General features: G+C 41.5%; 1 protein-coding gene across 2 annotated transcripts in view; it reads left to right on the top strand.

The window, feature by feature from the left end:
• Positions 1 to 17,747, top strand: part of RNF8 (ring finger protein 8) — a 38,760-nt gene that overhangs the window by 12,064 nt on the left and 8,949 nt on the right. For both annotated transcript variants that reach the window (XM_059938788.1, XM_059938787.1), the window contains exons 3-5: positions 7,746 to 8,486; positions 11,685 to 11,747; positions 16,301 to 16,390. In XM_059938788.1, coding sequence (XP_059794771.1) covers positions 7,746 to 8,486; positions 11,685 to 11,747; positions 16,301 to 16,390 — 894 coding nt within the window. The remainder of the gene's footprint in view (positions 1 to 7,745; positions 8,487 to 11,684; positions 11,748 to 16,300; positions 16,391 to 17,747) is intronic.

The raw sequence follows: 17,747 nt of genomic DNA, 5'->3' as shown, positions 1-17,747 counted from the left end.
TTCTTTGCTCGTCTTTCTCTCCCTCTCCCTGCTTGAGCCAAATAATATAGAACCAGAAACTAGGGCCTAATACCAAACCAGAGCTGAGATCCAGTCTCTACTCCCCTGGATCCTCTGTGCCTTGTGGTCCAGCCCCCTGTCCTTCATATTTGGGTTGACCAGGTATTTTTTCTTCGTGAAAGTAGGTAGCTATTTTTACCAGTATAAACATAAGCCTTAGTCCCTGTTCAGATATGAACTTCATCTCTGTCCTGTCCCCCAAAGTTAAGTCCTTGATATGGGTTAAAATGCCCACTTGTCTCTTAAAACTTTAAATGCTGCATTTGTTTCAGGTCTGTTTTAGGATCTATCATCCCCATTTAGCATCTCTTAGCTAACCCAGCTCTACATGATATTCCTTTGCATTTATAGGCTGTGCTATGTAATCCCACATTTGTTTAAATATGCCCTTGTGTTTTGCTTTCCATGGTCAGCTGCTAAAAGATGTTTTCATATCTTCTGCTTTTGTACTCAGTATATTTACTTTGCAAGATGCTGAGCACAGAGTTGAGGTGATTGTTGATAAATCAGCTGAGCCAGAACAAAATAATGGTAGTGAACACTTATATATACACTTATATAATGCTTACCATGTGCCAGGTACTTTTCTAAGTACAGTACATATTTTACCTCATTAAATCCACACAAACACCATGAGGGAGAGACTATTATTATCTTCCATTTTATAGATGTGGCAGCTGGGGCATAGAGAGGTTAAGAAACTTGCCTAAGTCACACAGCTGTTAAGTAATGGAGCCAAATTACAAACCCAGGCAGTCTGACTTCAGGTTCATGCTCTTAATCCCCACACTGTGATACAATTTAAACCACAAAAGTAAATATCGAGCATTTGTTCAATGTGTTTAGTGTTTAAGTGTTTGTGTGCTAAGTGTTTTACATGTATTACCTCAGTCATTCCTCACAGGAGCAGTATGAGATAGGAACTGTACTATTTTACAGACAAAACTGAGGTACAAAGAGGTTAAGTAAATTGGTGAAGGCCATGCAACTAAGCTGAGTCCAGAGCTCCAGCTCTTAACCACATGTTCTGTTGCCCATGGACCTCTGGTGCTGTTATTTGGATCAAATCCCACCTGCGATTTGACCCCAGTACAAGGTATTGGTACTTTCTTTTTTGGTTTATGTGTACTGGGAAGTGTTTTTTCATTCACCAGTGTGTTCAGGGGCCACACACATCCAGAGACAGTGCCTGCATGACTTTCTTGGCCAAGCATACCTTCAGAACCTCATCATTAGATGCTACTTCCTTCACTCTTAGCAGTTTTTCCAGTCTTGGGCCATTGCCCCCAGTTTACATCAATAGGAGCTATTCGATTTCAGTTTCTTTTAATGCTACTGCATTTATTTGAGTAATTCATCCACAATAACAAGGTGATTCCTGCCTGTTACACAGGCACTTCTCTGGAGAGATGAACATCATATAGGTAAAAAGCCAAAGTGCTGTTTGAAGAATGCTGTTTCTAAGGATGGCAGTTTATGAACCTTACTTTTCTATTTGTTCTCAAGGGTTTTCTTTCTTTCTTTTTAATAGATCTTTATTGGAGTATAATTGCTTCACAATACTGTGTTAGTTTCTGTTGCACAACAAAGCGAATCAGCCATATGCATACACATACCCCCATATCCCCTCCCTCTTGAGCTTCCATCCCATCCTCCCTATCCCTCCCCTCTAGATCATCGCAAAGCACCAAGCCAATCTCCCTATGCTGCTATGCTGCTGCTTCCCACCAGCCGACTGTTCTACATTTGGTAGTGTATATATGTCGATGCTACTCTCACTTTGCTCCAGCTTCACCCTCGTACCCCATGTCCTCAAGTCCATTCTCTATGTCTACCTCTTTATTCCTGCCCTGCAACTAGGTTTATCAGTACCATTCTTTTTTTTTTTTAGATTCCATTCATAGCGTTAGCATACAGTATTTGTTTTTCTCTTTCTGACTTACTTCACTCTGTATGACAGACTGAGGTCCATCCACCTCACTACAAGTAAGTCAATTTAGTTTCTTTTTATAGCTGAGTAGTATTCCATTGTATATATGTGCCACATCTTCTTTATCCATTCATCTGTCGATGGACATTTAGGTTGGTTCCATGTCCTGTCTATTGTAAATAGTGCTGCAGTGAACATTGTGGTACATGTCTCTTTTTGAATTATGGTTTTCTCAGGGTGTATACCCAGTAGTGGGATTACTGGGTCATATGGTAGTTCTATATATAGTTTTTTAAGGAATCTCCATACTGTTTTCCATAGTAGTTGTATCAATTTACATTCCCACAAGCAGTGCAGGAGGGTTCCCTTTTCGCCGCACTGTTTCCAGCATTTATTGTTTGTAGATTTTTTGATAATGGCCATTATGACTGGTGTGAGGTGATACCTCATTGTAGTTTTGATTTGCATTTCTCTAATAATTAGTGATGTTGAACATCTTTTCATGTGCCTCTTGGCCATCTGTATGTCTTCCTTGGTGAAATGTCTATTTAGGTCTTCTGCCCATTTTTTAACTGGATTTTTTTTTTTTTTTTTGATATTGAGCTCCATGAGCTGTTTGTATATTTTGGAGATTAATCCTTTGTCTGTTGTTTCATTTGCAAATATTTTCTCCCATTCTGAGGGTTGTCTTTTCGTCTTGTTTATGGTTTCCTTTGCTGTGCCAAAGCTTTTAAGTTTCATTAGTTCCCATTTGTTTATTTTTGTTTTTATTTCTGTTACTCTAGGAGGTGGGTCAAAAAAGATCTTGCTGTGGTTTATGTCAAAGAGTGTTTTTCCTATGTTTTCGTCTAAGAGTTTTATAGTGTCTGGTCTTACATTTAAATCTTTAATCCATCTGGAGTTTATTTTTCTGTATGATGTTAGGTAGTGTTCTAATTTCATTCTTTTACATGTAGCTGTCCAGTTTTCCCAGCACCACTTATTGAAGAGGCTGTCTTTTCTCCATTGTATATTCTTGCCTCCTTTGTCGTAAATTAGGTGCCCATGTGTGCATGGGTTTATCTCTGGGCATTCTATCCTGTACCATTGATCTATATTTCTGTTTTTGTGCCAGTACCAGACTATCTTGATTACTGTAGCTTTGTGGTATAGTTTGAAGTCAGGGAGCCTGATTCCTCCAGCTCCGTTTTTCTTTCTCAAGATTGCCTGTTCAGGGTATTTTGTGTTTCCATACGAATTGTAAAATTTTTTGTTCTGATTCTGTGAAGAATGCCATTGGTAGTTTGGTAGGGATTGAATCTGTAGATTGCTTTGGGTAGTATAGTCATTTTCACAATATTGATTCTTCCGATCCAAGAACATGGTATATTTCTCCATCTGTTTATGTCATCTTTGATTTCTTTCATCAGTGTTTTATAGTTTTCTGAATACAAGTCTTTCACCTCCTTAGGCAGGTTTACTCCTAAGTATTTTATTCTTTTTGTTGCAATGGTAAATGGGAGTGTTTCCTTAATTTCTCTTTGTGATTTTTTGTTGTCGGTGTGTAGGAATGCCAGAGATTTCTGTGCATTAATTTTGTATCCTGCAACCTAACCAAATTCATTGATTAGTTCTAGTAGTTTTCTGGTGGCATCTTTAGGATTTTCTATGTATAGTATCATGTCATCAGCAAACATTTGAGTTTTACTTCTTTTCCAATTTTTATTCCTTTTATTTCTTTTTCTTCTCTGATTGCTGTGGCTAGGACTTCCAAAACTATGTTGAATAAGAGTGGGGAGAGTGGACATCCTTGTCTTGTTCCTGATCTTGGTGGAAATGCTTTCAGTTTTTCACCTTTGAGTATGATGCTTGCTGTGGTTTTGTCATATATGGTCTTTATTATGTTGAGGTAGGTTCCCTCTGTGCCTATTTTCTGGAGAGTTTTTATCATGAATGGGTGTTGAATTTTGTCAAAAGCTTTTTCTGCATCTATTGAGATGATCATTTGGTTTTTATTCCTTAATTTTTTAATGTGGTATATCACATTGATTGATTTGCGTATATTGAAGAATCCTTGCATCCTGGGATAAATCCCACTTGATCATGGTGTATGATCCTTTTAATGTGCTGTTAGATTCTGTTTGCTAGTATTTTGTTCAGGATTTTTGCATCTATGTTCATCAGTGATGTTGGTCTATAATTTCCTTTTTTTGTGATATCTTTTTCTGGTTTTGGTATCAGGGTGATGGTGGCTTCATAGAATGAATTGGGAGTGTTTCTCCCTCTGCAATTTTTTGGAAGAGTTTGAGAAGGATCTGTGTTGGCTCTTCTCTAAATGTTTGATAGAATTCGCCTGTGAAGCCATCTGGTCCTGGACTTTTGTTTTTTGGAAGATTTTAAATTATGGCTTCAATTTTATTTCTTGAGATAGGTCTGTTTATATTTTCTAATTCTTCCTGGTTCAGTCTTGGAACATTGTACCTTTCCAAGAATTTGTCCATTTCTTTGTGGTTGTCCATTTTATTGGCATATAGTTGTTTGTAGTAGTTTCTTACAATCCTTTGTATTTCTGCAATGTCAGTTGTGATTTCTCCTTTTTCATTTCTAATTTTGTTGATTTGCATCCTCTCCTTTTTTTTCTTGATGAGTCTGGCTAAGGGTTTATCAATTTTGTTTATCTTCTCAAAGAACCAGCTTTTAGTTTTATTGATATTTGCTATTGTTTTCTTTGTTTCTATTTCATTTATTTCCGCTCTGATCTTTATGATTTCTTTCCTTTTACTGACTTTGGGTTTTCTTTGTTCTTCTTTCTCTAGTTGTTTTAACTGTAGGGTTAGGTTGTTTATTTGAGATTTTTCTTGTTTCTTGAGGTGAGATTGAATTGCTATAAGCTTCCCTCTTCCAACTGCTTTTGCTGCGTCCCATAGGTTTTGAGTCATCGTGTTTTCATTGTCATTTGTTTCTATGTATTTTTAAATTTCTTCTTTGATTTCTTCAGTGATCTCTTGGTTATTTAGTAGCACACTGTTTAGCCTCCAGGTATTTGTGTTTTTTACAGTTTTTTTCCTGTAATTGGTTTCCAGTCTCCATAGTGTTGTGGTCAGAAAAGGTGCTTGATACGATTTCAATTTTCTTAAATTTTCTGAGGCTTGATTTGTGACCCAAGATGTGATCTATCCTGGATAATGTTCTGTATGCACTTGAGAAGAAAGTGTATTCTGCCACTTTTGGGTGGAATGTTCTATAAATATCAATTAAATCTATCTGGTCTGTTGTGTCATTTAAAGCTTGTGTTTCCTTATTTATTTTCTGTTTGGATGATCTGTCCATTGGTGTAAGTGGGGTGTTAAAGTCCCCTACTATTATTGTGTTACTGTCGACTTCTCCTTTCCTGGTTGTTAGCATTTGCCTTATGTATTGAGGTGCTCCTATGTTGGGCGCGTAAACATTTATAATTGTTACATCTTCTTCTTGGATTGGTCCTTTGATCATTATATAGTGTCCCTCCTTATCTCTTGTAACAGTCTTTATTTTAAAGTCTATTTTATCTGATACAAGTATTGCTACTCCAGCTTTCTTTTGATTTCCATTTGCATGGAATATCTTTTTCCATCCCTTCACTTTCAGTCTGTATGTATCCCTAGGTCTGAAGTGGGTCTCTTGTAGACAGCATATATATGGGTCTTGTTTTTGTATCCATTCAGCCAGTCTGTGTCTTTTAGTTGGGGTATTTAATCCATTTACTTTCAAGGTTATTAACGATATGTATGTTCCTATTACCATTTTCTCAATTGTTTTGGGTTTGTTTTTGTGGGTCTTTTTCTTCTCTTGTTTCCAGCTTAGAGAGGTTTCTTTAGCATTTGTTGTAAAGCTGGTTTGGTGGTGCTGAATGCTCTTAGCTTTTGCTTGTCTGAAAAACTTTTGACTTCTCCATCGAATCTGAATGAGATCCTTGCTGGGTAGAATAATCTTGGTTGTAGGTTTTTCTCTTTCATCACTTTAAGTATATCCTGCCACTCTCTTCTGGCCTGCAGAGTTTCCGCTGAAAAATCAGCTGATAACCTTATGGGGATTCCTTTGTATGTTATTTTTTGTTTTTCCTTTGCTGCTTTTAATATTTTTTCTTTGAATTTAATTTTTGTTAGTTTGATTAATGTGTGTCTTGGTGTGTTTTTCCTAGCGTTTATCCTGTATGGGACTCTCCGTGCTTCCTGGACTTGGGTGACTATTTCCTTTCCCATGTTAGGGCAGTTTTAAACTATAATCTCTTCAAATATTTTCTCAGACCCTTTCTTTTTCTCTTCTTCTCCTGGGACCCCTATAATTTGAATGTTGGTGCATTCAGTGTTGTCCCAGAAGTCTCTGAGATTGTCTTCAATTCTTTTCATTCGTTTTTCTTTATTCTGCTTCTCAGCAGTTATTTCCACTATTTTGTCTTCCACCTCACTTATTCGTTCTTCTGCCTCAGTTATTCTGTTATTGATTCCTTCTAGTGTATTTTTCATTTCAGTTATTGTGTTGTTCATCTCTGTTTGTTTGTTCTTTAGTTCTTCTAGGTCTTTGTTAAACATTTCTTATATTTTCTCAGTCTGTGCCTCCATTCTATTTCCAAGATTCTGGATCATCTTTACTATCATTACTCTGAATTCTTTTTCAGGTAGATTACCTATTTCCTCTTCATTTACTTGGTCTTGTAGATTTTTACCTTGCTCCTTCATCTGTGACGTATTTTTTTGCCGTCTCTCTTTTTTCTTTTTTATGTTTGGGATTGTGTTCCTGTCTTACTGGTTGTTTGGCCTGAGGTTTCCAACACTGGAGTTTGTAGGCTACTGGGCAGAGCTGGGTCTTGGTGCTAAGATGGTGAACTCCGTGAGACCTCACTCTGATGAATATTCCCTGGGGTCTGAGGTTCTCTGTTAGTCCAGTAGTTCGGACTCGGAGCTCCCACCGCAGGAGCTTCAGCCCAACCCCGGGCTCGTGAACCAAGATCCCACAAGCCACGTGGGGCAGAAACAAAAAGAACAGTAACAAAGTAAAAAATAAAATTAGACTAGGAAACTAACAGATATGTTAGAAAGAATATAAAAATAAAAATACAGATGAATCAACAACTGGAAGGTACATCACAATAGGAAAAAAGAGGAAGAGGGAAAAGAAAAGAAAAAAAAGGGGTGGGGGGAAGGCCTTGGCTGTGGAAGGCGGGGCCTAAGCAAGGGTGAGGTTTGGGTGGTGGGGTGGGCCAATGCTCAGGACCACAGGGCTGGAAAAGGCCCTGGGGGCTGTGGGGGGTGGGGCTTAGGCTCAAGGAACAGAAGGGACCCAGGTGTGCCTCCCACCCCTGGTCTCAGAGGGCAGGGGACCTCACCTGGGAGCCCAGCAGGCTTCCTGGGCTCGAGTGGGAGGGGCAGTCACCCTCCCCACCTCTCCTGCTCCTTCTGGAGGGCCCCTCCTGCCTGCCTCTCCTGATCTCCCCGGCCTCGGGGGCGCCAATCCTATCTGGCCTCCATTTCTCCTCCCCCCTCAGTCCCCCTATGTCCTACCGGTTCACTTTGGGGTTCCTCCCATCTCCCTGGGCATCAGAGTACCCCACCAGTGGTGGCAGGTGCCCTAGTTTTGGGGAGACGCTAACTCTGCGTCTTCCCACACCGCCATCTTGACTCCGCCTCCAAGGATTTTCTTTCTGAAAAGACAGAAGGTTTTGCAGCAGCAGGAAAGAAATTCCATTAAGAGGAGGGAAATCATGAAGCTTATTTTGTCTTTCTTTCCCTTTCCCCAGAGTCTGAATGGTGTTTGGCTGAACAGAGAACGTCTAGAACCTTTAAAGGTCTATTCTATCCATAATGGAGATCACATCCAGCTTGGGGTGCCTCTGGAAAATAAGGAGAATGCAGAGTATGAATATGAAGTTACTGAAGAAGACTGGGAGAGGATTTACCCTTGTCTTTCCCCAAAAAGTGACCAGATGATGGTAAAAAATAAGGGCTTGAGAACTAAAAGGAAATTTAGTTTGAATGAATTAGAGGGTTCTGGAGCTGAAGGCCCCTCAAATTTGAAATCCAAAATAAGTAAAGTGTCTTGTGAATCTGGTCAGCCAGTGAAGTCACATGGGAAGGGTGAAGTGGCTAGTCAACCCTCTGAATATTTGGATCCTACTTTGACTTCTCTTCAGCTAAGTGGGAAGACCACAGGGGCTCATGTTTACCCAGGCCCCGCAAAAGTTGTAGAGCTTCATTATAAGAAGCAGAAAGCCTCAAATCCTTCAGCATCTCAGAGCAGCTTAGAGCTGTTTAAGGTAACGATGTCCAGGATTCTAAAGCTGAAAACACAGATGCAGGAAAAGCAGGTAGCTGTTCTGAATGTGAAAAAGCAGACCCAAAAAGGGAACTCGAAGAAAATTGTGAAAATGGAGCAGGAACTGCAGGATTTACAGTCCCAGCTGTGTGCAGAGCAGGCCCAACAGCAGGCCAGAGTGGAGCAGCTGGAGAAGACTTTCCAGGAAGAGCAGCAGCATCTCCAGGTACCACACAGGAGGGAAGGACAAGAGTGCCCCTTGGGGTGGGCAGGCCCTTTGTGAGCCTCTGGCCAGAGCTCTCTGTTTCTGGATCAGGGACCAAGTGCTGAGTGCCAGGGACAGGAGAAGTAATGGGAACAGAAAACTTTGAGGTTCAGCATGATGATCAGATCAAGAGCCAGAGTTGGGATGCCAAGATGGGGAAAGGTGACTGGCAGAACCAGCCAAGATATAACAGGATGTAAAGGTGAGGCATCTCAGAACTGAGGTAAATTCAGAGAGAGGTTGGATGAAGGTAAAGATGCCCCCAAATTACAGCACACCCCAGTTAACGCAATAGTTGTCTTCATGAGTAATCTTTCTCTGTTCTGAGGTCAAAGCCAAATTCCTGTACCCAAGGCAGGTGTAGGTCACCTGATTACTCTGCCCTTGATTTACCTGGCAACTTGTTAGCTCTGTAGCTAACCTAGGAAGTGGGAGGCTAGAAAGGAAGAAAATGTTTGTTTCTGACCTGAGTAGCCAGCATGGGAGGGGACAGGTACACCATGACTCAGTTGTTGGGTTGAGTGATAAGCCACCTTCCACAGGGCCTTTAGTAGATAAAATAATGACTGTCTTAGCTGTGTCAAGGTGAGGGCAAATGTGTCTGCATCCCCAAGTCATCTGTTTAGATGACAAGCTCTTGCACAAAGCTTCTAGGCTACGGCTGATCCTGGTTCTGCTCAAAATGTCAGTTCCCATCTGGCAAGAGCCACATGTTTTACTCTCACCTACTTGCTCAGGTAATACTGAATGTCAAGAATTCCCCATTGTTGACTTAGAACTAAGAGGGGCCAATCAGGATTGAAGTGAATAAGCTTTTCTCTTTCATGTACTTTACTCAGGGTAAGAAACAACCAGTTGTGTTGGCTTATTTCTGAACAGTTTGTAGATTTCATTCTGATCTCAGCTATCCCTGTAAACTTCTGGTCTTAGCAAAGGCCATGGATTAAATAGGTCTTTCTAAGGATATACACTGCTTGCTTATGTGTACCTTTTTGCTGCCCTTTTCCAGCCTGGACTAGTTCTTGAAATTAATAGATGGAGGTTTATCTCTACGTATTTAGTGTATGACACCTTCACCAGAGCAGAGCTCTCTTTAAAGGCTTATGTGTTCAGGAACAAGAGTTACTGTTAATATTTGTGGCTGCTTTCGGCACGCTTCAAGATATAGCTGTGAAATCTTTTTCCTTATCAAAATGGTAAAGAAAGGCAAAAAGGACTGGTTTAGAGAATTTCTCCAGGAATGAGAGGGCCATATATAAATCGCTCCTAGTGATGTATATCTAGTCCTTTGTTTATTAGTTGCATTCCCATCTCCCACCAAGCCCTAAGAATTTATCCTACCCCTACCACTTGCTCAGAAGCTCACTTAACCCTTGCTACTTCACACAGAATTTTTTTTTTTTTTGGCTGCACTGTGTGGCTTGTGGGATTTTAGTTCCCCAACCAGGGATTGAACCTGGGCCCTCAGCACTGAGAGCACGGAGTCCTAACAACTGGACTGCCAGGGAATTCCCACACAGGTTTTTTTTTTTTTTTTTGCAATATAAGGAATTTATTTAAACAACATTAGTTGCTGGGGGACTGGGAAAACAAGGCTGGAAACTATACAGTCAGGAATGAGACAGACCTAGTCCAAGGAAGATGCTACGCTGTTGTCACTGGGCACGGACATCTCACCTGCAGGGCCAGCAGTGCTAACGCTGGGGTCTCAACACAAGCCTGGAATCACTTCTGCTGCTCCTCTGGAAATTAAATGTTATTGTATGATACTTCCACCACCACCCCATGGGGTGGAATCTTGCACTCCCTGTAACCTCAAGTAACCAGTTTCTGAGGGTGTCTGGTTGTTCCAGGATAGCACTTTGGGTTCAGAGGACATCATGAAAGCAGGGATGTGGCATTTTCAACTACTATAATGGGAGGAGGACCCTGTCTGTTATGGAATTCTCCACGTCATTCTTTTTTTTTTTTTTTTTTTTAGTTATCTATTTTATACATATTAGCCACACAGATTTTTTTTGAGCACCCACATTACCTGGCACTATACTTGATTTTGGGTGGTTATAAAGATGCTTAATAAATGGTTTTTGCCATTAAGGAATATATCTGGTTGAGGAGACAAGATGTATTATACACACAAAATAATCAGAACAGTTTCAAGTCAGTATATTTAAATTAGAGAACAATTTCCAGTTGGCATATTAAATGGGTAGGTAATTCTTTCTTTTTTATTATTTATTTATTTATTTTGGCTGCGCCAGGTCTTTGTTGCGGCACGTGGGATCTTCTAGTTGCAGCGTGTGGGCTTCTTAGTTGTGGCATACAGACTTCTTAGTTGCAGCATGCAGACTCTTAGTTGTGGCATGCAGACTCTTAGTTGTGGCATGCAGACTTCTTAGTTGCGGCATGTGGGCTTCTTAGTTGTGGCATACAGACTTCTTAGTTGCAGCATGCGGACTTCTTAGTTCTGGCATGCATGTGGGATCTAGTTCCCCAACCAGGGCTCGAGCCTGGACCCCCTGCCTTGGGAGTGTGGAGTCTTACGTGGGAAGTGTCGGGTAGGTAATTCTTATGGAGGGAAGGGACCAGAGGTTCTTCTGGAAGGTGCTGGATGTAGGGGAGTGATGATGTAGAAGGCATCCACATTCGAGGGGGCAGATGGAGGAGATATAGCATAAGCTCAGGCAAGGCAGGAGGAGGAGCACTTTATGGGCTAGAAGTGGTAAAGACTCAGAGTGAGAGACAGAGTGGCCAGAATTGAGGAAAGAAACATGATGGAGCTTGTGAGTGCCAGCTCAGGGGACTGTGTTTCAGTTTAGATACTTGGTGACTCAGAAGCTCTCAGTTTGCATCCTTTTGGGAGTCACAGCATTAGCCAGTGAAGGGGACTTGGAGTATTAATCCAGAGTTTCTCCAGAACACCCTGAGTGGTGGCTTGAAGGTGACAGCCCTGAGGTGTGCAGTATTTGAGCAGTTTAATTCTGCTTAAGTCCCTTACTGCCAGCAGCTTGAAGTAAAACGGGAGACTTTCCACCCACTCCCTGCCCCCTGTTGTTTCCAGATGCTCACGCTAGCAGGTCTGCTCTGCTTGTTACTGGATTTTGTCCCTTTTTCCCCCTTCCTGCAGGGTCACCTTACATTTTGTTTTTGGCTTTGCAGGGTTTGGAGAAGGAGCAAGGGGAAGAGGACCTGAAGCAACAGCTGGCCCAGGCTCTGCAGGAGGTAAATCTCTTGCCATTGTCCTGAGCTTATAGTGGGCGGCGGAGTGGGGGGCGCAACCAGGCTTCTTGTGGCCGCCGGCTGCCTCTGCTGCTTAGCGCACACCTCTGCGGCATCTCCAGTCTGTAGACAGAGCAGGTGGCAGCTGCTCACGCCATCAGGTCGGAGACTTGGAGCCTCACAGACATGCCAGACCTCAGCATGAAAGCTTACATCTTCATTTGAGCACGAGTTGCTTTGGTGAAGAGGAAACGAGCCTGTAGCAATTAGGAGGCTCTCTAGGAGAGTGGCTGTGCTTCCAGAAAGGTGAGAGCAGCAGAGGGAAATTGCGAGCTGTGACTTGGCCACCAGGGCCTGCAAGGGCATCCATTACCTCACCATTCCTGAGCTGAAGCCATCCTGAAACCATCTGAGAATGTTCCAGTTAAGCATTTTAGGTTACGTTGAGAATGTGCAGTTTAACAGTCAGCAAAATGTATCAATTTACTGAAGGGGGTAAGGCTCCAGGAATAAAATTATCCTAAAAGATTGCCTGTAATTTATTTAGTTTAACTTGACTACCTCTCTCCTCTGTTTATTTTTTTATGAGTTCTTTTGCATCTTTAAAACCTGCTTTGTCTTCTGTTCTTTATGTGTAATGATTAGTAGTTTGTTATAAGTCAGGAGGTGAGTGTTTGTATCTCCTTGAGAAAAATGAGTAACCGCATTAGAATTTGTTCAGGAGAATTTATCATTCGGATCTTTTATTGCTTACCTACCTCCCAACCTTTTTATAGTGCTAACAGTCACATATTACTTCATGCTTGGGAGGGTGCCTACCTTGGGTGCACAAACAGCCTTGGGTACACAAACAGCCTTGGAAAGCATTAGGTGAAAAATTCAGTCTTTTTGGAATTTTATTTTCTAAGCTTGTGTATTTTCTAGGGTGGGGGAGTAGGCATGTTTCCCATTTAGAGGATTATTAAATTAATATTCAGATAATGTTTTGAAATTGACTGGAAATGAGTAAGGTTCTGCTCTTGGAAATCCCTGAGGAATCATTAAGTACCCTGCACCCACAACACCTCACCCTCTACTGAGACAGACTGGAAAACACACTATCATTTAGCATAATGCACTTGGCCAGTCTCCATTCATTAACCTAAAATAGGATACTTTTAGGTCATGGTTCTATAACAGCATGCCTGGGGGACGTACCACTCTCAAATGAAACAAGGTTGTTGTTCAGTCCACCTGGTGGTCCTTCTGAAGCTGTTCTTTTTCATTTTCCAGGCCTATAATTATAATAACTTGCATTTACATAGAGCTTTAAAAACTTTTCTGAGTGCTCCCGTATATGTTATTTTTTTTCTTATTAACCCCAATGTAGGGGGGCACCTGTTTTCCCATTTTATAAATGAGAAAATTAAGGCACATGCATCTAATTAGTGGTCAAGATGAATACTCAGGACTTCTGACATAACTGCTTTTTTTCTGCAGACCACACATTTTATTGTTTTTTAATTTGTTTAAATTAGTTTATTTATTTTTGGCTGCGTTGGGTCTTTGTTGCTGTGCACGGGCTTTCTCTAGTTTCGGTAAGTGGGGGCTACTCTTAATGCAGTGCACGGGCTTCTCATTGCGGTGGCTTCTCTTGTGGAGCACGGGCTGTAGGTGTGCGGGCTTCAGTAGTTGTGGCACGCAGGCTCAGTAGTTGTGGCAGGCAGGCTCAGTAGTTGTGGCACACAGGCTTAGTTGCTCCACAGCATGTGTGATCTTCCCAGACAAGGGCTCAAACCCGTGTTCCCTGCATTGGCAGGCAGATTCTTAACCACTGCGCCACCAGGGAAGCCCCCAGACCACACATTTTAAAATGTGTTTCTTGAGTAATATCTTTTCAGAAATACCACCTTCGGCGCCTGCCAAGAGGAAGGCGGGGGAGAGCTGGGCTCCAAAAATGTCGCCGTGGCGGTTGTGGAGACGTATAGGAGTTATCATAGGCGAATGTAGGTTGGGACCCTTCAAGTCCTAGTGGGTCGGAGGGCAGTGGCCCTTGGTAAACTGTTTTTTGAGGAGGGGAAGACAAGTCCGTTTCCCCAAACAGGACCTGAACAGCCTCTTCAGGTCTGCAGCCAGGGACACCAGCTCAGAGATGAGGAAACTCTACCTAGCCCAGAAAGATCTAGCTCACCCGGGTTAGAAACCTAGTGTTTCATTAGTTCAAGAACTTAGTGAGCAGCTCACTTTGCCAGGCGTTGGTAGGGGCTGAGGACAGTCGAAGACAATTAAATTAGGTGTTTCCTGGCTTTAAGTTCAGCCACTATCATGGGGATTTACTATTTCCCCCTACTGTACGAGGAGATAGTTTTAAAAAAAAGGAAGAAGAAAGAAAACGGCAGAAACTTGGGGAGTCAGACTTGAGTTGAAAATCCTGTTGCTTACACTTGCCTTTTTCTGTGTCTGTTTATCTGTAAAATGAAGGTACCAACAAATGGTAAACTGAGTGTAGCTGTTACTTTTGGCCAGGCACTGTGCTAAATACTCTATGTATAGTCTTTTCAAATCCTTACAACAGCCCTGTGAGGTAACTGCTATTGTTTTCCCCATTCTACTGATGATGAAATAATAATTGCATTGAACTCACTGAGTTTTTGTGAGAATTACACAATGTATGTAAGCCACTTTGCACAATGCCTGGCACATTAAATGTTTTTGTTATGATTGTGTCTCCTAAAAGAAGCCAGAAATAGATACTAGCCTAGAAAGGCTTCTGAGTTATAGACAGTGTAATAGTTTGTTACCTTCTATGTAGGTGCACAGAAAATGGTTAAATTCTTATTCAGAAGTATTTCCTTATAAGCAAACAATGAGCATAAAAGGACTCCTGTGCGAAAGAAAATGTTTCTACAAGTTTTCACTCTTCTAGCCAACATTTTAAACACAGCTATAAAAGGGTAAAAAAGCACAAACACAGTTTTAGAAACTACCCATACTTATATAGCACTTTGCATTTTACAGCGCACTCATCACAAATGCCATTTTGATGTTTGCATCTTATAAGTAACTATACTTTAACCGCAAGTAGTTAAGTGACTTGGTTAAGTGGCTAGATTTTGTAAGTTACTGGGTCTCTAAGTCCATTTCTGTTTTCAGAATGTCCGTTTTATAGTGTGATTCTGGACATGTAGAAGGTGAATTGGAGTCAGCTGAGTTATCAGTAAAGCACACTTTCAGCTGCAAAGTGTAAATTAGCTAACTGACTTGGGGGATTATTTTTCTTATGTATATGAAACGTGGAGGTAGGCAGTTTCTGGTATTGGTTCAGCTACCAAGAGTTGCTTTACCATTTTCTCTCTTTCTCCATGTGTATATTTCTTTATGAATTATTTTAAAGTAATTGCATGTATTATGTCCCTTTACCCCAAAGTACTTCATTATTTAAAAGTAATTGCATGTTTTACATCCCTTTACCCTAAAGTACTTCAGTATTTGTTTCCTCAAACCAAGGGCGTTCTCTTAACATCATCCTAGCACTGTTACCAAATTCAGCAGATTTAACATAGATACAATATTATTATTTATTTTTTTTGGCCATGCCACATGGCTTGTGGGATCTGGGATCTTAGTTCCCCCACCAGGGATCGAACCAGTGCCCCCTGCAGTGGAAGCACAGAACCCTAACAACTGGGCCGCCAGGGAATTCCCAACCCATGGACTTTTAAGTCAGCAGGTCTTCCTCAGTTTAGTTATGGGCAGAAAGAGTCCACCATTTGAAAATATAGTTCTCATTAAAACAGAAAAAAAAGAAAAAAACCAAATAAAAGAATTAAAATAAAAAAAAAAAGAAGAAAGGTCACCTTCTTTAAAAAAGGATTTGAAATGAAATTTAAAATATAAGCTATACTTAAGTATGAGGGAGCTCAGAAATGATGTTTCGTAGAAATGGAACCTCTTGACATTTGATGTAGGCAGTTAGTCACAATGAATGAGCTGTTAGCTCTTGGGCATGCCAGCTTCCAGAAGACACAGCCAGGGTTCAGGCAGCATTGCCTTATGAGCATATAGTATGTGATATATAGAATAAATAGGTTAAAGGTCTTTTTCATTTCAAAGAAAATGATTATCTAGTTTTCCTGAATCCATATTTCCCTGATTATTTCTTATAAGCTGCTCCCAGTGCTGCCTTAGAGTTACTTACTAGTTCTTGAGCGTTTGTTCCCAGGATCACTTGTGTGGCTTTGTAAAAAATGCACATCCCTGGGCCCCAGGCCAAACCCACAGAATCAGACTCTCTGGAAGGCAGTGTAAATTCTTCAGTTGATTTGGATGGCCACGGAAGTTGGGTTATTTCCAGAGGGATTAATAGATTTGACGGCGTCCCTCCCTATCTGCCCCTTTCCCTGAAAAAAGCAGCATGTAAGTGGGATGTCCTGATGGAACAAAAACATTATTTTGAAATTGCCAATCCACTGATCTCTTGAACCAAAGCTGCTGACAGAGGGAGAGACAGGCATGGTGGCTGAAAGGAACAGTGCAGTGTAACGCATCTTGAGTATGTATCTGCTATGTTTCTGCAGCATCGGGCTCTGATGGAACAGCTGAATCGCAGCAAGAAGGACTTTGAAGCAATCATTCAAGCCAAGAACAAAGAATTGGAGCAGACCAAGGTACTGGAAAGAAGGTGAAGGTTTAGAATTTGGTTAGCACATGCAACTCAGCATTTTCCACAGTGCAAGGGTTGGTATGGTGAATGAAGGGAGAGGTTATGGCTGTTTCCTTCCTCAAGGGAAATAATCTGTAAAATTAGTTAGGGCTGTAGAAGGTTCTGCCTGTAAGACAACATCTATTTCCTTCCTTTATCCAGAAGCAAAATGCTGGGAATAAGACACATCCTGGAGTCTAGTCCATTGTCTGTGGTAAATACTCCTTCAGAGTGTCTCACTCACATAGGCTAAGGGATGGTGTAGTCAAAATAAAAAATAGTTCATCTTGATGCATTTATGTAGTTATTTCCCATATCAAATCAGTGGAACTCTTAAATTAGGGGTTGTAAACTCAAGTGCCCACTGGGGTCAGACCGATAATAGAAGTGAGTAAAGTGGCCTGGGTGTAAGAACATAGTGGGGAGCTGTGAGGCAGAGGTGCACCCTCACCCCCACCCCAAGAGGCAGCTCTTCTCTGATGCAGCCAGTCATTGCCATCCAGAAATGCAAGCCCAGTGTTGTCCGATCTGAGTTTTCCACGGAAGATGGAAATCCAAATGTTTATGTAAAGTATCCTAGTTTTCAAGTATTGGCAACAGTTCAGTGTTTTGATACCATGAATGCCAGACTAAATAAGTCTGCAGGCTGGATCCAGTCCACAGGCCACCAGTTTGCATCCTCTGACCTGAGACTTATGCCTGAGTCTGACTGCATCTCTCAGCCCACCCCTCCTCATGTACAGATCTGGAGCAGAATACAGAAAAGGGGGAGACTCTCTTTCTAGTTTGTTTGATATCCTTATCCTCTGTTTAAATCACATAGTTCCTTCTTCCCCAGCCTCCAAGAAACCACCACATCTTTTTAAATCCAGTAATTCAAAAGTTTTCAGGGAACTTGACTCTAGTTATAACTGGGTCCAGTCCCTCTTCACTGCCCTAAGCAGTCTGACCGTCTTTGCTTTGATTAGAAGAGAAAGTAAAACTTGAGAAATAAATGAACCACTCAAATATACCCTAAATGGCTTTTCCTCTCCCCCCTCAGGGGCTCCTGATCCTTTCTGTTTTGGAGATGAGGTGCTAACTTAATAAATGTTGGCTTCAAGAGAGCACACCTAGATCCTCCTTAAAAAGTGTGTCCACAAGCAGTCTGACCTCTTGGGGAAAGCACAGGGAAATTGCACTGCAGGAGTGGGAAGTGACAAGCATAATAGAGTGTGGGGCCTGAAGGTACTTCAAGGGGCCATCTCTCCGGCCTCCTGCCTCTAGGGAACATAGGTATTATCCTTATTTTATAGGAGAGGTAGCTGCAAAGAACATAGGAG

This window comes from Balaenoptera ricei, chromosome 11, assembly GCF_028023285.1.
Source record: "Balaenoptera ricei isolate mBalRic1 chromosome 11, mBalRic1.hap2, whole genome shotgun sequence".
Classification (NCBI taxonomy): domain Eukaryota; kingdom Metazoa; phylum Chordata; class Mammalia; order Artiodactyla; family Balaenopteridae; genus Balaenoptera; species Balaenoptera ricei.
The sequence above is the reverse complement of the archived record's forward strand: the minus strand, read 5'-3'. Positions and strand labels throughout refer to the sequence as shown.